Genomic DNA, 26,494 nt, shown 5'->3' with positions numbered 1-26,494 from the left:
AAAAGGGACTGTTTCTCAGAGTCTGTACTGGAGGGGAGGGGAGCTGGCTTTTACCAGGCTGGAAGGTGGAAGTGCCCATGAAACGCATCATTGTCACAGCTCACCCAGCCTGGTGCCCTTCCCGCACTCTCCCCTGCAGCCCAGTACTGTCTCTGTAGCTGTTCGTGGGGTCTCTGAAGCTTGTGACAGTGGCTGGCTAGCACAGGCCACCAGGTGGTACAGCTTGGCTGGTTTTTAATAAATTTTTTAAATGGTCAGCCCCTCATGTCCCCCTCAAACTGTCGCCAGCAGGCTTGGGGGTCAGGTGCCAACAGCACTGCCTTTAATGTGTGCCCAGGTCAGAGTAACTCCTCAGCTGCTCCCAGCCTGCTGCTGCCCTAAGCCCAGCTCTGCTCACCCGTAAGAGCCGCACAGCAGCTGCTGCCCCATTCTCACTCTGTTGCTGAGCTCAGGTCCTGCTTGCTGCAGCATGCCTGGGCCTTAACTCCACCCTGCTCCTATCACCAGCAGAGCTGAAGGACAAACCTCCCCTCTGGCAACGTCTAAGTCCCAGCCAACTGGCCTGGACCCAGGGGTGGACTAGGTCATTCAGAGACAGGCTCTCCCTGAGCCTTCAGGCTGCTGAGCTAGGTGGCCCAGGGCCTTGCTCCTAGCTGGGAGCCTTGAGCTCACACAGCCAGAGAGGACCATGTCAGCTGTAGGAAGCCTGCTGCCTACGTGCCAGGAGCTGCAGGGCAACAAAGCTGAGGCAGGAATTATAAGCCAAGGACCGTTCCCCCTGCAGCAGGTGCACGGGACACCTCCTGGTGTCCCTTCCCCAGAGTGTGTTTGGCTGCAGAGTCCAGCTACCCAGCAGGATGCCCTGTGTCCTACATGCTGCCCCCAGTACAGGCTGTGTTGGGAGGGAGTGGTGTAAGCACGTGCCCAGTGACGCCTGGGGGAGAGGGAGGCATTCAACTTATCTCATGGAGGTGCTGGTTCCGGGGCTGGTGCCACTGGATTCCTCTTTCCCCTCCTGCTCTCTGGGGCTTCCCAGAGCCTTTGGGCTGAGCCACCTGTCAGGTACTAACTTAAGGAGGTGACTGAACATTTGGCTGAGGCCTTGACCCCCAGGCAGCTCACATGGGTGCCCTTGGCCAGCCCCCTCAGCACTAGGCCCCCAGAACTTTGCACCCCTGTGCCCCACTGAGCCACACTGCTGGGCTGGAGCACCATGCTTGGGGCCCACCCTGGCCGGCAGTGAGCTGTGTGCCCAGAAATCCTGCCTCTTCTCTCTGCAGCAGCTGGGGAGGGGCCTTTTTATTCCCCACTCATGGAACTCGAATGAAGTTTCAATCCGTCTTGGCAGTGGAGCACCAGCCACCACCCCATGTGGAGCAGTCAGCACAGGCTCTCCGGCTCCTGCTTCCAATGGGCCCTCTTCTGAACCCACCACTTGCTAGTTACCAGTGGGCACAGCTTTTACCCCCATGTCTACACTTGCAATTAGAGCCATTCTCCAGCATGGGCTAAGTTAGGCCTGAGAAATCTGGGCCTGAAGGTATTCTACCTCTTCCAGTTTAGCCAGGGCTGGAGTGCCTGCTGCCTTGTCTGCAGGAGGGCTCTGGTACTCTGGCTGGCACAATTTAACCCACCCCAGCCTCACCCAGACAGGTCCAGCAATGGGCACTGTAGCTAGGGCCCAGGCTCTGATGTGCCTGGGGGCTGTCCCCTTCCGCAATGGTGCTGGGGGTGCAGGAGGCTCTTGAGCAGAGAAGCCGCATTCCCTCCTCCCCCTTGCTGGAAGTTCCATGCTGGAGATGCTGCTGCAGGACCAGGAAGGAAAACATCCCTGTGTACAAAAAATACTTCTATTGACGGCGGTGGATAAAGCCAGAGTGTCCAGCCCTTCTTCCCCTGGTCCTGCCCCTCCCTGTCTCTCTTCATAGCAGAAGCCATCATTGGGGCTGGCCCATTACTGCTCCAGGCTCTAGCCAGCTGGCTCCCAGTCTGAGAGGAACGGTGCAGACCGAGTGGTCCCCGGTCCTGGCTGGGCAGGCGGTCTGGCAGATGGCCTGCAGTGGAGTCCCTCTGCAGCGGGGACAGTCGGAGTGCATGGCCAGCGCTTGCACTGCACAGGAGGTGGAGGGCATGCACAATGGCCCAGTTGCAGACAGGCAGGGGCACTGTGCTGATGGTGGGCTGAGGAGTGTTCCCTTTGGAGGGTCTAGCCTGGCCCCTCCTGCTCCGCCCCTGGTCCCAAACATCAGGACTCGAGGTCCCGGGAAAGCCGTGATAGCTCCTTCTGGTTGTCGATCACTTTCAGGTGCTGGAGGTAGGCCTGGGTGGGGGCAGGACTCCGCCCGCTCAGGGACTGCTCAGAGCCTGCAAGGAAACAGCCCCAGATCAGAGTGACATTCTTGGCAAAAGCCCACAGCTCAGCACAGGCAGCTGTTCCCTCACAGCCCCACAGCTTGACACTGAGCCCCAAGGCTGCAGTGTTAGCCCAGTGCTGGGTAAGGGCAGCGACAGCTGGCAGTCCAGCTCATGCCTGGCTCTGTTGGATTCTGCTCCAACAGAGCAGATTCTGCTGGGCTGAGCAAGGAGGGAATTCAATGCCAGGTCTGCAGGTGCATTCCTACACTTGACCAGTGGGAAAGGTAGGGGCAGTGCAGCCTCTGTACCCACTAGGCTGGAATGTGCACAGGACTGGGAGCCAGGAGATCTTGTGTTTGATTCCCACCTGACAGACTGATGCCAGGACAGTCCCAAGGTCCCAGAGCGAGTTAGTGACAGAAACAGCACCTGCTTACCTGGCCCATGCTTAACGCATCCGAACCCAGCAAGGAGAGGAGCGAGTGCAGGAGGGGACTGGGAGGCTGAATGACTGCCAGGCTCCAGCAGCCGCTTCTGTCCCTCCTGGGGCTGTGTCAGGTGGGTAAGTGGGGAATTGGGCTACAGTCAAGAAGCCAGCGGAATCGCAGTCAAGCAGAACAGGGCACTACGTGCACAGGGGCTGGGCCCTCACAACAGGAGGAGAGGCAGCCTCTGGCTATGCCCCCCGAGCTGCCCTGGAGGCATGTGGCTCATGCCCACCAGGCAGGACTGCCATCCTTTTTTACTCCAACCCTTTCACCCTGGGATCAGAGTATGGAGTGGGGCTGCTCCTGGGCAAGCAGAGAGGGGTCATTTCCTGAGCAGGAGGGCAGGTGCTCTGTGAGCAGGTGCTGAAGGGCGAGCTGCCAGCTGTGATTGGGGGCACTGCTCTCCCCTTGCCCAAGGGAGCACCGAGAATAAGTGCGATGGTGCCATGACTCAGCACTGGCGTGCCATGCCATGGCACAGTGGCAGACACAGCTCCTGCTGGTACAGGGAAGCCAGCCTTTGACTGATGTTGCAGGAAGATCCCTGGGTCATTAGTGCAGGGACAATGGGCGGGGGGCGGGAACGTGAATGGAGAATTTGGGCGGGGCGGTGCCTGACTGGAGGGGACAAGGGTGGGCTGGACAGAACGCAACCAGCCCAGCTCAGGGGCTGGCCATGTTCCCCAGCTATGGCTAGAGGCAGGAGCACCCTAGAATCTCCCCCCAACTGCTGTGGGCTGTGGGCAGGCCCCTGCATACACTCACTCCCCAGACCTGATGTGCTCTCGCTAGCACAGGTGTGAGGTGGGAGCCCCACTGGGGGACAGCTAGGGGGCAGGGCATGCCCACACGAGGCCTCTGGCTTGGCTGGTGCTGGCAGAGACGCCACAGTGGGTACAGCTGGACCAGGCAGTGGAGCTGTAGGACAGGCCATGAATGGGGAAGGGACAGCACTGGCCTAGCCTCTTCCCTTCCTTCCCCCCCCTTTCCCCTCCCCCTGTGCTCCTACTCATCCCTCCAAGCAGCCTGGCCTCCTGAGGGGTAAGGAGAGTGGGGCTCCGTACAGGTGGAGATCCGCAGGGCCTGGGGGTCCTCCAGCAGCTGGGGGGGACGACTCCGCAGCGGGGAGATGGGACCTAGGAGGGGAGAACAGGACGTTAGGCACTCACAGCACGTGCTTCCTGCCCCCACGGGCCCCCTGCTTTCCTACACCCCCCTCCCTGAACCTCTGCCCTCCTGCCCCCATGGGGTCCCTACTCCCCTACATCCCCCTCCCCCAACCTCTGCCCTCCTTCCTGCATGGGGCCACTGATCCTCCACACACCCCCTCCCCCAACCTCTGCCCTCCTGCCCCCATGGGCCCCCTGCTTCCCTACACTCCCCTCCCCCAACCTCTGCCCTCCTATCCCATGGGCCCCCTGCTTTCCTACACCCCCTCCCCCAACTTCTGCTCTCCTGCCCACATGGGCCCCCTTCTCCCCTGCCCCCCAACCTCTGCCCTCCTGCCCCAATGCATTTCCTACACATCTGTGATCCAACTGGCAGAGGACACAGAAGGTTACAGAGCTCCCCTGTCTGATTTCTGCATAAGGTGTCATGTGAGGCCCTACTGAAAGCCTGTGTCACATTGATCATTGCAATCAGTGCAGAATGTATGTGCAGGTCCTATGCCAGGAGCTGTGTGTCTATACGGCCCAGAAGATGGTATGTTTCTGTCAGGCAGGAGACGCCTGTCTGGCTGTATGTAAAGTGATCACTGTACACTTCACAATGGACGCCTACTTACAATCCAAGCAAAATGCTAATCAAATGCTTGCAAAGTCTCCAGGGGAGATTCTAGTTCAGAAACACAAGCAGCAGGGAGGGAGTACCCTGTTTACAAGTGAAGAAAATAGATGGTTGGAACAATATCTGGGGGTGCAGAGGTTCCCCAGGGGCAAGCTGCCAGCAAGCCTGTCCTATGAATGGAGGATCCCTGTTAAACTTTGGGTGAGCTAACCTTCAGGAGGCAGGAGAATGCCATTTTAGTTATTTTATACATAACCCTTTGTTTCCATTAATTCCACTGCCTTCTCTGATCTTCGTTAAATTGACTCTGACTTGTTTGTACTACAAGCAATCTAAGTGCTGTGAGCTGAGTCGAGCAACGCCCCGGGGTGAAACGGGTAAGCTGGGGGGCAGTTCTGGGAGTGTCCTGTGGGCTCCGGGCAGGCCCAGGAACACTTGGAGGACCGGGGGGTTGGCGCGTGTCTGTCACTAAGCTGCAGGGGGACAGCGAGGCCTGTGTGGGCCGAGGGGGTCATGCTTGTGCTGCCTGTGGCTGGTGGAGCCAGGGAGCCGAGCCCGGCAGGCACAGACGTGGCTTTCTACACTAGGACAGGTGGCGGCAAGGTGCCTAACAGCTCTGGGCACTCCCCCTCCTTGTCTCCCAACACCCTCTGCCCTCCTTCTCCAATGCCCCCCAGGTCCCCTGTACAGTGCCCTCCCTGCCCCCTACATGCCCCAGGAACCCTCTCCTCCTAAATCCCACTCTACTGGCAGTGCCTACTGGGCTATTTCTGTAGGACCCCCACCCTGGCTGCCCTGAGCCCTGTTTAAGCTGTAACCCTGAAGGGCACATCCCCGTGCTGGGGGCGGGTGGCAAAGTGCCTGCTCCCACAGGAGCCAGAACTCGACCCACAGGAGGTGCTACCTGCCACGGCCCCCATGCCCCGACACGCTGCCTGTGTGATGCTGGCTGGAGGGTGACCTTCCCCAGGGCTGGGTGCTGGCCCTGCTCACAGGCCCTGGCACGCACTCACCATACGTGTGGCTCTGGCTGTGGTGGATGATACGTACGGCCTTGGCCATCATTCGCTGCAAGCAAGGCACAGGGTTACTCACTGGCCAGGGAGCGTGGCCCGGCGCACACACCGTCTCCCTCCCAGGCCAAGGAAAGCTCTTCCCCCTCCCACTCCTTTGGAAACCAAGTGCCTGTGAGGGGTGTGGGGCACAGCTGCCTCGTCCAGCACATACCCTCTGCCAACGGCCTGTCCCTCATCCAGGCAACCCCAGCAAAGGGCCATGGGCAATAGGGGCAAAACGTGCGGAGCAGCCACAATCCCATGGGCCCAGGGATGGGGCACCATGGCAGGGCATCCCCTCTGCTCAGCTGGGGCAGCGTTGCAGGATGGGCAGGTGGGGCCAGCCATGCCCTGCTGGGGCGCTGCCGTGGGGTGGAGGAGCCCGTGGGCTGGGAGCGGCCCCAGCCAGCCCCATCTGGCCCGGGCTCACAGGCACTCTCAGCACTGTGGTCAGCCGACCACAGGCCAGTCAGAGCATGAGGCCAGGAGCCAGAACACCTGGGTTCTCACTGCGCTGCAGCTGCCTCCCTGGAAAAATGGAGCTCATGAGCATTAGTGTCTGTGCCGCGCTTCACTTCGCCAGACCCGCCCAGCTGCCGGGAGGGGTGACAGGATCGGCCTGGCTCACCATCTTCTCAAAGTTGATGAGGTTCTCTGCCAGCGTGCGGTTGCCCTCATGGATGAAGGTCATGTCTGCAAGGGGAAGCCTCGAAGTCAGTGCTGAGCCCCGCGGCTCAGCCTCCTTTCACAGGCGCCAGCTAATGCCTCAGACCATCAACAGAGATGGGGGTTCTCTGCAGCAGGGAGGCTGCTGCCACTGAACCTGTGTTTGGCCCATCCCACCAATGCTCCTCCGTCCAGCAGGGCAGGGCTCCCGCAGGGACTCCCCCACCTCCCTCCACCCCACGATTGCTAATGGAGGGGTGGATTCAGAACGTCCCCAAGGAGCAGCCCGACAGTAGCCAAATCCAGTGTCCTCTGGAGGCTTGGACCCATGGCCAAAGAGATCAGAGGCTTGGGGGCTGGAGCTAACTGCATACAATTGAATTCCTCAGTCCCTCCACCCTGTGGGATGGAGCCCCGGTCCCCCAGCCCCACAGGATGGAGCCCTGGTCCTGCAGAATGTGCTCTGTGTCACTGTGAGGCAGTGCAACGCTGTCCCCTTCAGTAGCCATACTGCCCTGCCAAGTGAGGAGTCTCCTGAGCTTCTCCAGGGCATGTGCCTGGACCCAGGAGTACCCCACTGCCTGCCCTCTCTAGGGCGCTAGTGCCCAGGGGAACTGGTCTCCCTGGGAAGAAGGGGACCCGGTGCTGGGGTGGGGTCCCTGCAAACCCACTGTAGGAGGGGATCACTTCTGGAAACAGAGTTATTGCCCAGCCCTCGCAGTTCCAGCTCCTTCACCCTCCCAGGCTGAAAGTCCTGAGCTGTTCCTGTACCTTTGAGAAGGAGGGGCATGAAGGGGATGATGGGCGGGGTCAGTTTGGCGATGGCCAGTCTGTAGACTCTGTGATTCCAGGAGGGGTCCTGGAAAGAGAAGAGGATTTCAGAGCAGGAGCCATTTCCTGGCCCCAGGGCGGTGGCTTCACAAGGCCATGGCTGCAGGCAAGGCCCCCAGCAGGCCAGAGCTCAGCTCCCCCGGCCACAAGCAGCCTGTGACTCCCCAGGCCAGTGCAGCCCCGCGCAGCCTGAGGGAGCCCCCAGCTGGAGGGTCACCTTGCCACTGCTGGGGTGGAGCACAGCAGCTATTTAGCAGTAGCTCTGGGCTGGAAGGGCAGGGGATGCTGCGGGGGATTTAGAGAAGCAGAAAGTCCTCACCCAGATGACGCTGGGGCCAGCACCCCAGCTCACACCCAGAGTACCTGGGATTGCCCGTGACCAGGGGGCTTAGCACAGCTCCTCCCGCAGTGCTCTGACACCATGGAGCCAGAGCCTGAGATGGAGCCAGAGCCAGAGCCTCTAGCACCGCATGGGGGCTGCATGCAGCACGGAAGGTGGGGGTATTAGGATATAGATATTCAGGCCTGTCTGCAAAGGCCTGTACTTTAAGAATTTAGGTGTATTCTTATCACTTGGCTAGTTAGAGGTATAAAAGAAAGAATCAAAATCACTGTCTGCCAGTGTAAGGTCCTTCTCTTACTGTGACAGTCTGAGGCCCTGTTCTTAGGCTAAGGCCTTTGGCTAAGCAACAGAGGCAGCCATAAGCTGGGAAGCGACCGGTCACCTCCCCACATTCCAAACTAGTCACATTGAAAGAAGGTGCTATTGGGCTGTTAGGAATACACTCCTGTCCTGAGAGTGCCTATCACCTCCAGAGAAAGGGAAGTGCCTAGAAGATGTAAAAGGAAATTTAGGTTGATAGTTTTCTGTCTGGTAAGAACTCACTTATCAATAGACACAGCTGGGAAACCCTTATGCCTTTATAGAAGTAGTTGTGAAATCCTCACTTCTGTATTGTTTTGTCATTATAGTTCCCACTTTGCTGTTGTTTATTGGCATGGTCTCTGTCTGGTTCTGTGATTGTTTCTGTCTGCTGTATAATTAATTTTGCTGGCTGTAAACTAATTAAGGTGGTGGGATATAATTGGTTAGCTAATCATGTTACAATATGTTAGGATTGGTTAAGTTAAATTTCAGTAGAATGATTGGTTAAGGTATAGCTAAGAATATTACTATATAAATTAGGGGCAAACAGGAAGTAAGTTGGGATTCGAAAATAAGGAAAAAGAAACTTGGATTTAAGCTTGCTGGAAGTTCACCCCAATAAACATCGAATTGTTTGCACCTTCGGACTTCGGGTATTGTTGCTCTCTGTTCATGCGGGAAGGACCAGGGAAGTGGGAGAGTGAAGGAATAAGCTCTCTAACAGGGGGTTCCCCTTCCTGCATCACCACTTCCTTCCCCCAAAGGACCCCTACCCCAGGTACTGCCCCAGCCCAGCATGGCTTAGCTCCCACAGCTGGGTGGGCTGGGCTACGGGAACCTGCCTGTGGGTGTCTCTGCTGTCTGCAAGAATCGTGTGGGGACGTGAAGGTGCTGACAAAGGGAGCCCAACTTACCAGCATCCGCTCCAGTGCCGAGTGCAGCTTCCTGGTTTTATGCGGCAGCCTCTGTGTGAGAGACAGAGCAGGTGAGAGCGTCCCCCGAACCCTAGGGGGATCATACAGCCCCCTGCACCGGGACCCTCTCCTGAACCTCACACAGGTGCCACGTCTCCTCCCTGATCATCATAAATCACAACATAAATCTCAGAGCCTCTGCCACGCTGGGGCCTGCATGGAGGCTGACCCCCCATGGACCCTCCTCAGCCAGGCCCTGTGCACCCAGAACTGCCTTCATTCCCGAGGGAGTTCTGGGAGTGAAGAAGGCAGTCCCCAGCCCAGAAACTAGACACAAGGATTGTTTCAGCCAGCACTGAGCTGCAGTCACCTTTGGGATGGAACACGGGGTAAAGGGAAGGAAGCAAAGGAGTCTGTATCTGAATGAGACGACATAGGAGGGAGTTGAGCGGGGTGAGCAGCAGTTGGATTTTGGCCAGGACACTCGCATTCACTGAGCCTGGAGCTCTGGTTCCATGCATGGCTCCTTATAACTGAGCCTGGGGCTCTGGTTCCAGCCCATCGCTTGGTATAACTGAGCCTGGGGCTCTGGTTCCAGCCCATCGCCCAGCAGGAGGTGAACTCCACCAAGTCTGTTAGGAGCTGAGGGCCATGCTATCATTTCCCACGTCCTAGGGCTTGGATTGACATCTCAGCCCAATGGCATGGCAAGCTGAACATGCCAAATGGCCTCTTTCCTAGGACAGGCTCCTCCTCTGCCTGTCAGGGCCCAGCAGAGAGACGCTGATTTACCACTGGAGTTGGTCCCAGGGCCTGGGGGAAGTTTCCCAGGCTGGATCTGACCTGGGGCAGCAGGGCCTGTGCCTTGGTCTGTACCTCCCAGGTCTTGGAGAGGCGACTCACGGACGTGTTGCTCAGACCGAACATCACTGCGAAGAAGGAATTCAGGTTTTTCTGCTCCTTAAGGCTGAAATGGAAGATACAGTTATTCGGGGGCTAGGGGCCAGCACTGGGCCTGCATGACACAGCTAGCACAGCAGGGCCCAGCGCCAGGCTGCCTCCATGGAGAGGGCTGGGCTTGGGTGCTGCTGGGACTCCTGGAGGACGAGTTCCCTGCCCGCAAGTCACTCACTGTGCAGCCAGTTTAATGAACTTCCTGAGCAGCTGGGCCCGCTTGCCCGGCTCCGCACAGAGGCAGAGCTCGGTGGCGATCCAGTACTGCAGCTCGTTGAAGCGCCGCATGACGCGCTCCAGGTTCGCCGTGGTTGCGCTGGGAAACGTCTGCTGCCCAAAGGTGTAATAGATCAGCTCCACCTTCAAAACACAAGAGCCAGAGCTCAGGGCTGGGAGTGGACCCACATCTCCTGAGAGCCAGCCCAGCGCCTGGCCCACAGCCCCTCCACTCTGACCCCAGGCTTATTGCTCTAGACACTGCCCATTACCTGGTGGACGCTGCTGAAGAGGTTCCAGTCATAATCTGTCAGCTGACTGGCCAAGTCCTTGGAGCTGATGAGGTCCAGGGTCTCCGAGGAGCCAACGGTGGGTCCCAACTGCTCAGGATGAGGGGTCTGGATAGAGGGGGAGAGAGAATGTCACACGCCGCCATCTCCTTCGCTCTGCATGCTCTGCATGGCCTGCTGGTGAGCCTGGCAGCCCTGGGCCAGAGCCCTGCCCAGCTCAGCAGGGAGCTGGTAGAAGATCTCAGGTGACAGCGAATGCCCAGGCAGACCAGCCACAGGGGCCAGACCCCGAGCCATCCACACCACAGGTCAAGGTGCGGCTCCTGCCACTGGGAGCAGATTGTGGCAGTCCCTGGGGCAGAGGCACTGCTGTCCAGGGCCTGTGTGCTGCAGTGCTGGGCCTGGGGTCTCCATGTCCTGTAACAACCAATTCCCAGCTCTGAGTTCCCTGTCTCTGGTAACGGGCAGCAGCCCCCAGGTGGCATGTGTGCTGGACCAGTTATCCCCAGTCTCAGAGCTTGTGGGATGGGGTCTCCAGCCCTTGGCAAAGAGAGGGGCACAAGGCTCCCCTGACCCCAGCCTAGAACCCCACTCCCCCCGCCCAGCCCTCACCAGGGTGTGCAGCTCCTGGACATTCACAACAAAGAGTCTCTCGTTCAGGCCCAGAGACGTGTACACGCTGATGGTGTCCATCTGCAGCCCCGCTTTATCTGTCAGAGAGAGAGAGAGAGAGAGAGAGCCTGTTGGAGAGCTACTCCTGCAGTGGCCACCAGGCGGTGGTGTTTGCACACACACCAGCCAGCAGGGACGGGCACGTTCCCCGAGAGAGCGCAGGGCGAGCATGGGGAGAGGGGCCAGGTGTCGCTGCTGCAGAAAAGGGGTTGTGCAGGTGAACAAGCCTCCAGATGCTTGGGAGATGCCAGGGAGGGGATGGGGGAGCAGTCAGGCAGCCACTGCCTAAAAGGAATGTATCCCACTCCCCCAGCCTCATTACTGCCCCTCTTCACTCCAGCTGCTTCAGGGACATCCTGCCCCAGTGCAGCTGGTGCGGGGAGGCAATGGGAGGCGGGAGGACACACTGCCCCAGTGCAGTGGGCGGGGGTAGGGCAAGGACGTGTTGCCCCAGTGCAGCTGGCGGGGAGGAGGTGGGAGGAGACATGCTGCCCCAGTGCAGCTGGCAGGGGAGGTCGGGGGAGCCCCAGTCCAGTGGCGGGAGAGGTTGGGGGGGGCGTGCTGCCCCAGTGCAGCTGGCAGGGGAGGTTGGGGGGGGGACGTGCTGCTCCAGTGCAGCTGGTGGGGGGAGTGGGGAGAACACACTTCCCAGCTCCCCGCCCACGCCACGCCGCTCACTCACCCCCTGCTGAGTTGACTTTGACCAGCATGCGCTCACCATGCCCGCCCTCCCGATGGGCGAGGGACTGGAGCACATCGCGCACGGAGGCGTTCACTGGCAGCACCACGGTGAGGCAGGAGTGGTCCGCTCTGTAGACATCATAGGGCACTATGGAAGGCAGGGGGCACATTAGTGAGACCCCCATGGCCAGGACCCAGCCAGCTGAGGGCAGCAGTCACCCAGGTTCCTTGGGCAGGGAGCCCAGTTTGGTGGCAGGTTTGAGCTGTGAACTCCGTGGGAGGCAGTCTGGGGCCCCAGAGCACAAGCCCTGACTGCAAGTCCCTGTGGGCTCTGAGCAGGGCCCGGGCTCTGGGGTGTGGGGGCCACCATGTCGGGGAGTCTGCACCCCACACACCTCCCAGGGTGACTGTGTCTAAGGGGAGGTGTGACACTCTTTACCCCAAAGCAACACCCTGGCACCCCCATATCTACCATGGTGATATAATTATGATGTGTTTTGTAAAAAGTCTGCCTTGCGAGGTACTATTTTAAAAGTCTTGATCTGTTGAGCATTAATATCCTGATGGATTGTACGTGCAATCATTGTATGCAAAGTTATGAAGTTTTGCTATGTGTGCGTTACTGAAATATGTTGTGAGTTTGGGAACACCCACAAGCAGCCTTTTGGGTACAATAATGGAGAAGCCAGACAGTGTTGATGGCTCAGTAAGGGGAATCCACTAGGGTTGCCAGGCGTCTGGTTTTCAACCAAAACGCCCATTCAAAAAGGGACCCTGGCAGCTCCGGTCAGCACTGCCAACTGGGCTGTTAAAAGTCTGATCGGTGGTGGGGGGGATGAGGAGGGGGCCTGCACCAGCTCTCTCTGTGGAGCTCGGGGGTTGTGCAAGCCCCAGTAGGCAGGGCGTGGATCCCAGCAGAGAGGCTGGGAAAGGCATTTGGCTGCACTCTGGGGCCGGCAGGCTTAACCCCAGACACAGTGGGCCCCACAGTGGCTGGGGGTTCCCTGCGGAGCGGGCATTGTGGCCTTTAGGAAGTGCCTTCAGCCCCCTCCCTACCTGGCCCACTGCTTCCCGGCCGGCGAGAGTGGAGAGAGGAGCTGCCCCGGCTTCCCAGGGGCTTTATGCAGCTAGCAGCAGGGGAGGGGGCCAGGGCGAGCCGTCACCACCTGCCCCGGGCCCAGTAGCCTGCTCCTGCGGGGGTGCTGTGCCGGCCTCACTCGGGATCATGCGGCCAGCAGGTAAGGGGCTGTGGCTGGTCAGTCTCCTCCTGGGGATGAATGGGCTGCGCGGAAGCATGGGGCTGAAGTTGAAGCTCCTGTCCCCAGAGAACAGGAAAAACTTTTGTCCTCCCTGAGCCATGTGTCCAGGATTCCTGGCAGACAGAGCAGCCTCTGAGGCCCAGGAAATGCTAGGGCAGCGCTGGTGCAGCTACTATTTAAGGAGCCGCCTGACATCAGCACCTCCCAGAGCCCCTGCAAACTGCACCAGCCAGAGTCGCCCAGAGCCCACACCCCGAACCCCTCCCGTGCCCCAACCCCCTGCCCTAGCTCAGAGCCCCCTCACACACCCAAACTCCCTCCCGGAGCCTGCACCCTGCATCCCCTCCCGCACCCAAACTCCTTCCCAGAGTCTGCACCTCCCTCCTACACTCCGAACGGGTTGGCCCCAGCCCGGAGCATCCTCCTGCACCCTGAACCCCTAATCCCCAGCCCCACCCCAGAGCCCACACCCCCAGCCGGAGTGCCTCCCACACCCCAACCCCCTGCCCCAGCCCAGTGAAAGTGAGTGAGGGTGGGGGAGAGTGAGCAATGGAGATGGGGGGGATGGAGTAAGTGGGGGTGGGGCCGTGGGGAAGAGGGCAGGGCATGGGTCTTTGGTTTTCTGAAATTAGAAAGTTGGCAACCCTAGAATCCACGTTACCATTATCTGTGTACAATGAAGCCTTCTCAAAGGGGACAGGTAAACAATGGACACTTTTTGACTCACATCATAGCAAAAGATCTTTCCAGCAAGCTGGAGGAACCTATAAACGGGGGAAGTAAGTGTGTGTGTGAGTGTGTGAGTGTGTGAGAGAGAGAGAGGGCGGAAGCAGTCTCTGTGTGTGTATTGTGTGTGAAGGGGCAGAAGCAGTCTTGTGTGGTGTGTGTGTGAGGGGGTAGAAGAAATCTCTGTGTGTGTGTGTGTGTGTGTGTGTGTGTGTGTGTGTGTGTGTGTGTGAGTGAGAGAGAGGGCAGAAGCAGTCTTGTGTGTGGCATGCGTGAGGGGGCAGAAGCAGTGTGTTTCTGTGTGTGTGGGCACGCGTGCATGTGTGTGCGTGTGAGAGAGAAGGAGCAGAAGCACTCAGTCTGGTGTGGGTGTGTGTGAGGGAGCAGAAGCAGTCTGTGTGTGTGAGTGAGTGAGAAGGGGAAGAAGCAGTCTGTGCGTGTGAGGGGTCAGAAGCAGTCTTGTGTGGTGTGCGTGGGTCTGTGTGTGAGGGAGCGGAAGCAATCTGTACATGTGTGTGAGAGAGGGAGCAGAAGCAATCTTCTGTGTGATGTGTGAGAAGTGTGAGAAGGGGTGGAAACTGTGTGTGTGTGCGCGCGCGCATGCGTGCACATGTGTAAGGGGGCAGAAGCAATCTGTCTGTGTGCGTGTGTGTGGGTGAGGGGGCGGAAGCAGCCTGTCTGTCTGTCTGTGTGGGCGTGCATGTGTGTGGGTGAGAGGGCTGACGCAGAGCTGCTACCTTTGTCCTGGGCCCCGATGGCACAGCTGTTATTCAGTGTGGCATCCTCCAGGCTGGCGATCCAGTTCACTGTGCTCCGAACCTGGGATGGGGGAACGAAGAAGAGTCCTCATGGGGTGCTGAATGGCAGACACTGGCGTCTGCCACGCTCACAGCCCAAGGGGACAGCACTCACATGGAGACACACAGGGCAGCTCAGGTGAGCCAGGCCCTCAAAGCCCCACACAATCGCCCTCAGCCTGTGTCAGGGCCATTCCCTTTCGGGGAGTTTGCTTGGCTCCCTGCCCACCCATCATGCCCCTAGGAGAGGGGCAGCAGATGCCCCGTGGCGCTGCCGGGCTGCCAGTACCTTGGGCTGTGGAGATGTGCTTCCGCCACCGTTCTCCAGTCTGCAAAGAGGAGAAACACACACGGGTGAGAGCCCTAGAGCTGGCACCTCCCAGGCGTGAATCAGCACGCTGCTCCCTGCAGTCACAGCACCTGGGGGGCACCACGTCGCCCAGAGCAGAGCCGGCAGCCGCGAGTTCATTTGGGCAGTTCAGCTTGGGGCTCCTCCACCAGAGCACTGAGCCCCCAGAGCTTCCTGTAGGTTTAAACCCTTCCTTCTCAGCTGGAAGCCCAGATACCTGGATGGGGAGAGGGTCTGAATGATACTGACTAGTTTCCTCCTCCACAGAGTGTGTCCTCCTGGCATGTCCAAGAGTCCTAAGCCTCCCAAGTCCATTCCCTCTGAGGCACAGAGGCCTGGCCCAGCCACGTGAGTTAGCAGCAGGGCTGGGGTAGAAGGCAGACCTCTTGACTCCCCACCCCCACTCTAACCCCACACACCTGCGCATCCATCCTGAGACTAGGACCCAGTAGTCCAGCGCTCCAGTCACTGCCACACGGGTTACACCGCAGCCTCTCCAGGACTCAGGCCCGCATGAGGCACAGGCATGGCTCCGGTTACGGCTGAGTTGCCGTGAGAGATGGCCGTCTAGGCACGGACGGGGCCTCAGGGGGTTAAGGAGATGGGGTGGGGCGGTGACTCACGTTCTGTTCCTCCGACGATCCTGTGTCTGGTCCCGGAGCAGGCTGCACAGGCGAGGATCCCGGCTCACAAAGTCTGAGAGGTTCTGCAGGACAAGGGCTCTGGCTGGTCAGTGCCAAGCTGCACCGTACAGGGTAGTGATTCCAGAGCATGTGCTGGGACACCTGAGGTCACCCTATGCAGGGACCTGGAAATCTCTCCCTGCGGGGGTGGTATTTGGGGTTGGCTCCATGGGGAGCAATGCCCCCACATGACACCCCTGGCAATGCCAGCATGATTTGTGGCAGGTTGAGTGCCTGAGGCAAAAAGGATGGAGTCCTGCTATGCAGGGTGCAGTTGCCAGGGGCGGTTTATCTTTCCTAGGGTAGCACCCCTGGTGCTGGACTACGGAATTGCGTCCTCATGGGCTGCATCCCCACTGGCAAGGCACGTGCAAGGAACGGTGGACACGGGTGGCAGGGCACAGAGCTCAGCAACTCCAGGGCCAGGACCAGCCTCATTATTCCCTTGGATGTCAGCCCCCTTCAGCCCACTGCTCACCACACTCCACCCATGTGCTGCTTAGCTCCTCCCCTGCCCCCCCCCCCCCCCCCCGGCAGTACCTGCAGCAGGGTTATGGCACTGTGGTCAGCCTGCAGCAGGTGCCCATAGAGCAGCACCCACTGGCTGACCAGCCTCAGGATCTTCTGCCGCTTGCTGAGGGAGTAGACAGCCTTCTCCTGCTCCGAGCCCTCTGATGGCTCCGCATGGAAAGTGGGGGCCAGTCAAGGAAGCCACTAGGTCAGTGTGTGCTGGGAGCAGTAATGGGATCAGGCAGCAAGTCTGCAGGGCGTGCCCAGGGGCAATTGGCCCCACCGCACAGAGCGGGGCGAGCCCTGCAGTGTGCACCCAGAGACCAGCAGAAACAATCAGCCCCACAGCACAGGCATGTGGGGAGTGTGCCTCAGGGACAGCAAGAGGCGATCAGACCCACTGCATGGGCAGTGGTGGGGAGTAGGACCCCCACATTGCTAGCTTTAGCAGCACTGCCCTTTTGCTGACAATTACCCCATTCCACATCCCAGACCCACCTCCCCGCCATGTGCAAGGAGCTCTGTCTAGGCCGTAGCTCGGCAGCTGTGATGCCTTTGCTCTCTGCATACGGCCCCTGTGCAGTGTGCAGCTCGGTGCAGACTGGCCCAGGCCACAGGTGCTCTGAGCCAGAGGGGCGCAGACTATGGCCACACGAGAGAGCTCAGAGCAATGCAGTTGCACTGGTGTATGCTCTCTTTGCAGTGCAGACATAGACTGAGAGACCAGCAAAATGAGCCAGGATCTGGGTCTCCCTGTGAAAGTGTGGAGGGGGTGGCACTGCCAGGCCAGTGGGCCCTGAGAATGGGCCTGTCTCTTCAGACAGCAGAGCCCAAGTGAAGAACACACAGGCTGCAGAGCTACAGACCCCCTAGCGGTTCTCTGGAGGGCTCCTCACAGATTCTCTCTGTTTCTCTGTCTTTCGTGGTCAGGAGAAAACCCCTGTGACCCACCCCCTCCCCGGCTGCCCCGCGAGGTGCCGGTCCCTGCAGCCCTAGAAGGATATTGGTGCAGCAGGGCTCTGCAGAGCTGGGTGGTCGGCATGAACACATTGTAGGTCAGCAGGAAATCCCCAATCAAGGTATCTGAAAAACACCAGCCCAGCATGTGTTAAAGGGTCCTCACCCCAGGCAGGACCCACTGGTTCTGGGCCCAGCAGCAATCCCAGGCAGGGGCTCTGGCCCAGCATGCTCTCACCATCCCTTCAACCATCCCAGTCCCCCGCCCCCAAACCACCTCAGCCCCTGTACTCCCACCCCCCAACCATCCCAGCTCCCTCAAACCATCCCAGCCTCCATGTCCTATACGCCCACAACCATCCCAGCCCCTGTGCTCCCACCATCTCCCCAGCCATCCCAGTCCCCTGCGTTGCCTTCAGAGCTGTGTGCCCAGCCAGCAGCCGCCGCTCTCCGGCCGCCCAGCTCTGATGGCAGCGCCACGGCCAGCAGCAGCGCAGAAGTGCGGGTGGCCTGGTCTGGTGTTGCCACCCTCACTTCTGTGCCGCTGTTGATGGTGGCTCTATCTTTAGAGCTGTGCGCCCAGCCAGCAGCCGCCGCTCTCCAGCTGCCCTTTTGGATCGGGACCCCCAGTTTGAGAAATGGAGACTTAAGGGCTTTATATGTTTGTGTTTTTAAATACATAATCATGCTTTGTTACAACACTGAAATTTAAAATTTAAATATCTGAAACCATGAATGCAATTTTTTAAAAATACTATGACCGTGAAATTTACCAAACTGGACCATGAATTTGGTAAGGCTCTAGCTGTGGGCGTCGTGTGGAGGATGCCAGACAGTCTCTGCTCTGCACTTCCCTTTAGTGCTGCAGGAGCTTGGCACCATGTCCCAGCTCAAAGAAGCTCTGCATGTGCATGTACCCAGGAGCGTGTATCTGTGTGCATGTGTGCCTGGGCTCACGTCCATGCACGTGTGTATCTCTGCGCACAGGCATGCCTGCGCCTGTGTATCTGGGAACACGTGTATCTGTGCGTGTCAGTGCACATGTATCCGTGGGAGCGTGTATCCAGGGGCCCAGCCAGCCCACACATACCCAGGGGGTCTGAGAACGTCGCATCCAGCCTCATGGCTTCCAGCAAATGCTCCAGGATCTTGTCAGGGGTCCCGGCCATCACCGAGTACCTGGAGGACAGAGCACGCCCACGCACATCAGACTCCCGCAGGGTCATAATCCTCATCCCCTAGACACATGGCCGAACCACAGCCCACACAGGCTCAGCAGAGCCACCAGGTGGCCAACTACAGAAATGCCTCTACCTGCCCCACACACCCTCCGAATCTGGAAGCTGCGGCCCATAGTTGAGATGTGTTCCAGCATCCTTTGCAGCAAGCACCATGGCTCCTTTGAAACATTGCAGCTGCCTCCCACAACGGACCCTGGGAGGCCAAGGGAAGCAGAAGCAACAGCTTCCCACCCTGCTGCATCAGACCCCATCAGAGGGAGGAGATGGGGTGATGGTGGGGAGCTGCATGGGGCAGCCTGGGGTCGCAGTGAGGTCTCCCTGGGAACAACCCAATCTGTCTCAGTGCCACCTGGGCCCTGGGGTGCTGCTGGTCCCAGGCCTGGCAAGGTTTTGGCCGCGGGGGTAGAAGCCGCTGTACCTACTGCTCCCCGCAGACGGTGACTGGTTGCTGCAGCCGCTGCCCTGCAGGTTCTTCTCCAGCACTAGCACCACCTTCCCGTGCTCCCTCAGGCGCATGGTATTGGCCTCGACATCCTAGAGAACCCAGCATCAGTGCTGCTGCTGAACTGTCTCCATGAGATGGGTCAGCAGGGGTGGGGCAGGGCAGTGCAAGAACTGGGGCAGGGCAAGGGGTAGGGCAGAGCAAGAACTGGGGCAGGGTTGGGAGGGGACAAGGGGGGAGGGATAGCTCAGTGGTTTGAGCATTGGCCTGCTAAACCCAGGGTTGTGAGTTCAATCCTTGAGGGGGCCATTTAGGGATCTGGGGTAAAAATTGGGGATTGGTCCCCCTTTGAGCAGGGGGTTGGACTAGATGACCTCCTGAGGTCCCTTCCAACCCTGATATTCTATGATTCTAAGGACTGGATCAGGGCAAGGGGCAGGACAATGACTGGGGCAGGAATAGGGCACTGCAAGGTTTAGGGCAGGGGCAGGGCTAGGGGGAGGGCAAGGAGCGGGGCAAGGCCAGGTGGCAGAGCAAGGGCTGGGACAGGGCAAGGAGTGGGGGTGGGGGCAGAAAGTCCACTCCCTTCCTAGGCAGGAGATGCACCAGGTCCCTCCCGCTCCCACAGTGACTGCTGGTCCCTGCATTGGGATTTGCTCATGCTAGTGGCTGCCCTGTGACTCTGCTTTTGCAGACTCGTCCCGGGGCAGGTGTCTCTCAGGGGAGGGTGGGGCAGTGGGTGACAGCAGCACAGTGGGCTGGAGCATGAAGTGCCTGGATTCCAGGCAGCCCCAGGAGGAAAGGCACCGAGTTCCATTCCCTGGTTGTTTCTCTCAGCCGGCCGGCAGAGGGTCCTGGTGACACCGTCATCAGGCCCAGGAGCTCCATGGATTTGAGTCCGGTGAGTGCTGGGCCAGAGAGAGCCCCAGTCAGCAGAAACCGGACCATGAGGCCAAGATGCCTGACTGCACGATGTGGATAATAGAGAAGATGCAGGTGGTTTCCAGAGGGCCCATGGCTGGACACGGCTCGTCCCAGCCCAGAGGAGAATATCAGCGATGATGGACAGAGCCAAAGAGGTGGGGTCGCAGGCAAGCTGGCAGGCTGCCTGGAGGGCACCATGCATCAGTCCCCATGTGTGACAGAGTGGGAATTTTTCATAATATTTTGGATGACTGCCTGTGCCTCAGTTTCCCCTACGTGTGTATGGTTAACTAGGTGGGGGGAAAGATCCAGGTGTGGCTACCTGGGGCCTGGGCTGAGAAGGCAATGACCATTCCAATTGCCCCAGACATTTGGTACCTAGCAACTAACGACCATGGACAGCAGACCCCTCCGCAGGAAGCCAGCTGGGTGAGACCAGCTGGACTACAAAGGGCTGGGAGGAGGCCGGTGACAATATTTGCTTGGGAACAAGGACAAAAGGCCTGAGGAGGGGCCAGGCAGTGGTGTTAAGTGTGGGTTGCTGGAGGGGGAGAAGCTCCTGGCCTGGGACTAAGAGGTGTTGGAGACGGCTCTGGCTCTGGTCTGACCCAGATGGACTTTGCTGTAACTTTCTGTTCTCTGTGTTTACTAAGGACTTTCTACGCTGCGTTCCAGACAGCTACTAAACCCTCCTGCATTCACACCGCTGGCTGAGTCACTCCAGATTAAGAAAGTTGGGGGTGCCTTGCTCCCTTTGGGTGTGTAAATCTCCCTCCATGACCAATCCAGCTGCAGGGAGCTCATGGTGTGAGGCAGGAGCGCTGAAGGCTCCAAGGTTCGGACCCAGAGGTGGTGAAGCCAAGGGCTTAGCCCAGTAAGAGAGTGTGACCCTAATGGGGCTGATACACTGAAGGGTTCCTCTCAGGGACCATTCTAGGGTGGTACAAGAGCACCGGGCCTGAGGATCCATGGCACCACGGCACCAGGCCCAGGGCACACGGGCACAGATGGCAGGGGCCACACAGCAGGAAACGGACACAGCCTCCTTGCAGCTGGGGCTGCACTGCGGATGTGCCTGCAGCTGGGACTCAGCAAGACAGTACAGAGCTCAGGGGATCGCCATGTGTCAGCCAGCCCCCCACCCCTCCAAAGCTCCCTCCTGCTGCACAGCGTGCCCAGCCTGGTTCAAAATGGACACAGGGCCAGGTGGCTCTGGTGATGTGAGATGACCCACAGACCAAAGAGGCAGCAGTCCCGGTGCCCACAGCCTGCTTGGCAGGGGCAACAGGAAGGGGAACACAGGAGAACTGCCCTTTAGGGGTGACTGGCACTGTTCCCTCTAAGCTGTGTGCCCGCGCACACAGATCCTAAACCCCGCGCACACAGTGAAACACTGCGCACACAAACATTTGCACAGAAGCACAACAATTTGCACAGAAGAAATTTTTTTGCGCACATGGCCTGTCAAAAATTAGAGGGAACTTTGGTGACTGGGCCCCATGGCTCAGGGTCTGGGCCCACCTTGAGGATGCGGTTGAAGTCTCGCTTGTCCACACGCAGGAAATGGCAGTTGTCCTCCCGCAGGATGATGGTGGCGGCTCGGGGGGCATCGTTCACCAGTGCCAGCTGTCCAAAGTCATCACCCTCATGCAGGGTGGTCACCAGGCCCTGGGGGTGGCAGCTGGGTGAGAAACCAGAGACTCCCACACCATCACCCCCTGGAATCTAGAGGGAGCACCGTGCTGGCCCAGGGGGCACAGGCCCTTCAACCCCCACCTCCACTGGTTGCTCTCAAGGGGCAGAGCCTGGAGGTCCAGGTTCCATCCCAGCAGTGGAGCACAGCTAAGGTGACCAGATATCCCAATATTAAGGGCTTTGTCTTACATAGGCAACTATACCCTCCCCCCATCCCGATTTTTCACCCTCACTATCTGGTCACCCGAGGCCCAGTGGGCCTGCAGGGGGAGAAGTCAGGAGGTCCTGATTCCATCCCAGCAGTGGGGTCCAGTGGGATTGTAGGGGCAGGGCAGCGTAGAGGGCAGGGAAGCACATACCTTGCCATGAGTGACCACATTCACTGAGCCCTTCCAGATGATGTACCACGAGGTGCCTTTGTCTCCTTGGCTGAACACTGCAAAGAAGATGTGGTTTGTCCAGGAAGCCCAAGAGACTGCAGACGGGGCAGCCCTTGTCAAGGGTCTGGACCGCACATCCCAGCCTCACAGAGGCTGAGCGTTCCAGGGGAGCTGCCCAGCCCTGCCCTGCCCTGGGGAGCTCGGAGATCTGGGGAGCATGGGACAAGCACTCTCAGGGCTGGTGCTTTGGCCAGCTCTGTCCCCTAAGCTGTGAGGACCTGCGGGGCAGCACAGCAGGATTGGGATGTGCCAAACTCTGAATGCCACCATTTCCAGCCATTCCCACGCTGACCGCCCAGGAACTCAGCGAGCACAAGGCTCAGGTTCTACACCCCAGCAAACAGCCCTGGGGCTCCTGCCTTCCCTTCCTGCAGGGTCTGGTGGCACAAGGGTCCCTGGGATCGGAGCCCTGCAGTGAGTGCCAGGGGAGGTCACTGCCCTCTCTGGTGCTGGTCAGTCTGCTGTGTGGTGCCAGGCAATGGCACACCACGGGGCAGTGCCTGGTGCTGCACTGGGTTGCTCCTGCATCTCCAAGGTGTAACTTCCTGGTCAGAGGACACCAGGCACCAGGCTGGGTACGATGGTGCCCCAGGAACCAGACTAGCAGAGCACAGGACACCCCCGTCTGGACCCAGGCTGGTAGGAGCACGCTCACAGAGTCACTGGCTGGGGCAGGCTGTGATACTCACACACGGTGCCCGCTTTGGGGTGTGACTCAAACAGTAGCACAGAGGCCAGCTCCCGCTTCACCTGCAGTGAGAGACACCCCTTAGCGCTACCCTGGCACAGGTCATGAGCCTATTGGGGCAGGGGGTCAGTGGGAGGGAGGGTGCGCTGCTGGACTGGGCTTGACTGGCAGACCAGGGCAGGAGCAACAGCGGGGGCCCAGTGGAGTCCAGTGAGATGTCTGGGGTGTTGGATAGGGGAACTCCAATGGGGCCAAGAGATCAGAGAGAGCTGGGGTGTCAGGATGGACAGTCTAGGATACTCAGAGGGCAAGAGGTGCTCGGCAGAGGGTGCCCCATGGCTGGAACAAGGCTGGGACTGGGTAGAAGCAGTGGGGGTAGAGGTGGAGTGGAAGGCAGCAGGGGTGGTGAGGGGGAGGGGAGTGGGAGCTGGTGGGGGAAGAGAAATGGGGGCTGGCAGGCGGAGGGAGAGGGGACCGGGGACTTGCAGGCGGGGAGCAGGGGTTGACTGGAGGGAGGGGAGTGGGGGCTGGTGGGGGAAGGGGAATGGGGGCTGGCAGGCGGAGGTCAGTGGGGCTGGTGGGGAGAAGGGCTGACGGGGGTCGTAGCAGGGGTTGACCGGGGAGGGGAGTGGGGGATGGTGGGGGAAGGAGAATGGGGGCTGGCAGGCGGCGGGAAGCGGGGCTGGTGGGGAGAGGGAGAGCTGGCACTCACCGAGTGGGAAAGATGGGCCACAGCTTTGATGTGCAGCAGCTCCTCAAAGATGAGCTCCAGCTCGTCCTCTGTGCGCTGTGCAGGGCTGGGGAGAGAGAGCTGTTACCCTGGCACTGGCCCTGCCTGGGGCATAGATCCCCATGCCAGGCATGGCCCCACACAGAGGGCAGCCCCCTGAGCTGGGTAAACCCCCACGAGGGCAGCCCCCCCCAACTCACAGCTGGCCCCTGGCCCAGGCATGACCCCACATGAGGGCAGCCCTCTGAGCTGGGCAAAACCCCCATGAGGGCAGCCCCCCCCAACTCAGGCCTGGCCTCACACGGGGCAGCTTCCCCCGGCCCTGGCATGACCCCACATGAAGGCAACCCCCTGAGCTGCGCATGGTCCCATGCAGAGGGCAGCCTCTGGCCAGGCAGCAGGGTGGGTCTCACAGCCCCCTTCCTGAGGTGCTGTCTGGGGGGGGGGTCTGTTTGTCTAGGATCTGGAGCTGAGGGCACTGACCACCCACATGTACCCCAGCCTGGCAGGACAATTCCAGGATCCAGGCAGACCACAGAGCCCTTGTGGTAATGTGGGGAGATGGCCCACTCAGCGCTCTCTACACCCTCCCCAGGGTCTCAGGCCCACTGAGCACAGCTGCTCTCGGTGGGCAGCCCAGCCGTGGGGAGGGCGGGTCTCTTGGTGGGCAGCCCAGGCGTGGGGGAGGGCATGGCACAGGGGCGGGTCTCTTGGTGGGCAGCCCAGGCATGGGGGGGCATGGCACAGGGGCGGGTCTCTTGGTGGGCAGCCCAGCCGTGGGGAGGGCGGGTCTCTTGGTGGGCAGCCCAGGCGTGGGGGAGGGCATGGCACAGGGGCGGGTCTCTTGGTGGGCAGCCCAGGCATGGGGGGGCATGGCACAGGGGCGGGTCTCTTGGTGGGCAGCCCAGCCCTTCCCCAGCCATGGTGGCACATGTGGCATACTCACGGCTTGCGCAGGGCCATGGTGAGCAGTGCATCAGGGCCCAGCTGGGCCAGAAAGGCCAATGCCTCCAGTAGCTCCTCAGTGTCCCAGGTGCCAGGCTCCAGACTCAGCTCCCCCTCGGCAAAGCGGTAAAATTGGGCATCCTTGTCCTGGAAATGCCACTCCTGCTTCACTGGGGAAAGAGCCACATGGCAGCATCAGCCTGTGTGTGACACCGTGCGTGGCACGAGCCTGGCTGGCAAAGTGCCTGGACCAGGTCACGAGGTGCTGTGAGCCCGTGAGAGAGCCGGGCCAGCATGAGATGGGGTAGGAATAGACACCAGGGTCACAGTGGGCACTATCAGCGTGTGCCATGGGGGAGAGGGTGAGCACAGGCAATCCCCCCTCGCTCTCCTTGTCATGGGTAGACCCCACCTCAGCAGGTCCTGGCCCAGCACATGCTAACAAACTCCATGTGCTTTCCAGCCCACCCTACCAGACCCCACGTGACGTCAGCCTGCCCCACCAGGCTCCTGGCAGTCCTTGGCACATCTCACTCTTCATACCTGGCCCAGCCCCCAGCCCACCCTTCCAGGCCCTACGGGGCCCTCAGCCTGCCCAGCCAGACCTCATGTGGCCCCCCAGCCTGCCCCTGGCCCTGGCAGACCTTGGACTACCCTTCACCTCCAGGATCTGTGCATTCCCTAGCAGCTCCTGACATACCCCACCCCATCCAACTGGGTCCTTTCTGGCCCACTGCACCTGGCACAACCACCAGCCCCTCCTCTCTGGCAGACACCATGTGGCCCAGTCCCACCCCACCCCACCAGAACTCTGGCAGACCCTGGTACACCCCTCCCTATTGCATCCTGGCCCACCACACCCAGACAACTCCACATGGTTCCCAACCTCACCCTGTGACTTCAGGCCCCATGCATCCCCCAGCCTACCTCACCACACGGCCCCCAGCATGCCCCACCAGGCCCCACACAAACCCTGGCCTATCCTGCCCTGCTGGGTCCTGGCCCACCACAACCTGACAAACGCCACATGGTTCCCAGCCCCACCCTGTGCCCACACAGGCCCTGACATGCCCAGCCCCCAGCCCAGTTCACCCTGCCACACTCCATAGGTTCTCCAGCCTGCTCCTCCCAGCTTGGCACTGCAGAGGTGGCCAGAGTCCTGGAAGCACCCAGACCCTTTGTGATTCTCACCATGAGTCAGGACTGCTCCATCCACCAGCACTTGGCAAACCCCAATGGCCTGGCCCCGCGTTTGGATGGACAGCCCTGCGCTGAGCAGCCAGTCCACCAGCTCCTTCCCGGAGCAACAATGCCTGCAGGGAGAGAAAGGGCGATGGATGGGTGAGACAAGACTAGTGACCTGGGGAATCTAGGGCTGACACAGCGGGGCAGGAGAAAAGGTGCAAGGAGGGTTTGTGTGGAATATCAGGGCTGTGGGTGGGGATTGAGGGGACTAGCAGAGCTGGGGCAGGGAGAGTGCTGGAGTGGAATAGCAGGGGGTCTGTGGGTGGGGTTGAAGGGCACCAGCAGGGCTGCAGACAGGGGGACCCAGGGCAGGGATTGCAGGGGTCAGGACTGAGGGGCACCAGCAGAGCTGCGGAAGAGGGAAAACCCAGGACTGGGGTAACAGGGGCTGAGGGTCAGGACTGAAGGGCACCAGAAGAGCTGGGGCCTGGGAGGGGGGGGAGCCCAAGACTGGAATAGCAGAGGGCTGTGGGTGGGGATTGAGGGGCACCAGCAGAGTAGCAGGGGGACTCAGGGCAGGGATAGTAGGGGCTGAGGGTCAGACCGAGGGGCTCTGGCAAAGCTGCGAAGGGGGAGACCCAGAGTAGGTACTGCAGTGGCTGTGGGTCAGAGGGCAGGGCTGTGTGGAGGAGGACACCTGCCCTGCTTTGTGACTGACATTTAGCGACATTAAATTCTCTCGGGTAGGAAGCACCAGGCCTGTGGGGGTCCATGCTTGTCTCTCCCTTTCTGGCTTTGGGGATGGGGCTGTGACTTCCCACCTCTCTGTCCAGGCCTGGCCCCCAGGAGGGTCCATACCCAGGCACACAGGAGCTGCCTTGTGAGGCTCCCTCATTGGTATGTACTGCCATGGCCACAAAGCGGGGCCGTCCCACCTGTGGTGCCTGAGGTGGTACTTGTGATCACGGATGAGGCCAGGACGGGAGCTCACGAGGTGGCTGTACAGGAGTCTCCCTGCTCTCCAAATCTTCTCTGTAGGTGCCTGGGGGACGAACAAGCATCAGCAGTCAGGAAGCTGGGCACTTCCTCCCTAGCCCTGTATCAGCCTTTGGCATGGCTCGCTCCATATTGGCTGTCCCATGCTAAGCAGGGTCACTCCTGCTCACAATTTGGACGGGAAACGGGCAAGATAAAACTATCCCCCAGCTCGTTCTCCCCTTCCTGCCCCCTGAGCTACCCAGCCAGCGTCCAGAGATGCCATGGGATGCCCTGCGCATTGGAGGGGCACTCTGAGACCAACAGGCAGCAACGGCCTTTTAAGTTGCTTTCTTTGCTCAGGGGAGCAAATTGCCCTCCAGTGATGGGGG

At 59.9% G+C, this 26,494-nt stretch overlaps 1 protein-coding gene across 6 annotated transcripts in view; it reads right to left on the bottom strand.

Annotated features, from left to right (window-relative positions):
* Window positions 1-1,832: 1,832 nt before the first annotated feature.
* The window catches only part of RAPGEF3 (Rap guanine nucleotide exchange factor 3), a 93,849-nt gene continuing 69,187 nt past the window's right edge, over window positions 1,833-26,494 (bottom strand). The window contains exons 4-28 of one of the 6 annotated variants that reach the window (XM_037888015.2): window positions 26,063-26,169; window positions 25,134-25,255; window positions 23,944-24,112; window positions 22,980-23,064; window positions 22,269-22,329; window positions 21,499-21,575; window positions 20,966-21,112; window positions 18,497-18,612; window positions 17,928-18,016; window positions 16,885-16,963; window positions 15,911-16,061; window positions 15,311-15,393; window positions 14,628-14,667; window positions 14,279-14,360; window positions 11,558-11,704; window positions 10,816-10,913; window positions 10,186-10,311; window positions 9,876-10,057; window positions 9,536-9,710; window positions 8,744-8,794; window positions 7,124-7,211; window positions 6,315-6,379; window positions 5,645-5,699; window positions 3,853-3,979; window positions 1,833-2,364 (exon numbers count right to left, since the gene is read on the bottom strand). In XM_037888015.2, the coding sequence (XP_037743943.1) occupies window positions 2,358-2,364; window positions 3,853-3,979; window positions 5,645-5,699; window positions 6,315-6,379; window positions 7,124-7,211; window positions 8,744-8,794; window positions 9,536-9,710; window positions 9,876-10,057; window positions 10,186-10,311; window positions 10,816-10,913; window positions 11,558-11,704; window positions 14,279-14,360; window positions 14,628-14,667; window positions 15,311-15,393; window positions 15,911-16,061; window positions 16,885-16,963; window positions 17,928-18,016; window positions 18,497-18,612; window positions 20,966-21,112; window positions 21,499-21,575; window positions 22,269-22,329; window positions 22,980-23,064; window positions 23,944-24,112; window positions 25,134-25,255; window positions 26,063-26,169 (2,529 nt within the window). In that variant the 3' untranslated portion in view covers window positions 1,833-2,357. Of the gene's footprint in view, window positions 2,365-3,852; window positions 3,980-5,535; window positions 5,700-6,314; window positions 6,380-7,123; window positions 7,212-8,743; window positions 8,795-9,535; window positions 9,711-9,875; window positions 10,058-10,185; window positions 10,312-10,815; window positions 10,914-11,557; window positions 11,705-14,278; window positions 14,361-14,627; window positions 14,668-15,310; window positions 15,394-15,910; window positions 16,062-16,884; window positions 16,964-17,927; window positions 18,017-18,496; window positions 18,613-20,965; window positions 21,113-21,498; window positions 21,576-22,268; window positions 22,330-22,979; window positions 23,065-23,943; window positions 24,113-25,133; window positions 25,256-26,062; window positions 26,170-26,494 lie in introns of all 6 variants that reach the window. The other 5 variants (XM_037888013.2, XM_043533234.1, XM_043533235.1 and 2 more) reach the window with 5 other exon arrangements.

Source organism: Chelonia mydas, chromosome 20 (assembly GCF_015237465.2).
Source record: "Chelonia mydas isolate rCheMyd1 chromosome 20, rCheMyd1.pri.v2, whole genome shotgun sequence".
Lineage (NCBI taxonomy): Eukaryota > Metazoa > Chordata > Testudines > Cheloniidae > Chelonia > Chelonia mydas.
The sequence above is the reverse complement of the archived record's forward strand: the minus strand, read 5'-3'. Positions and strand labels throughout refer to the sequence as shown.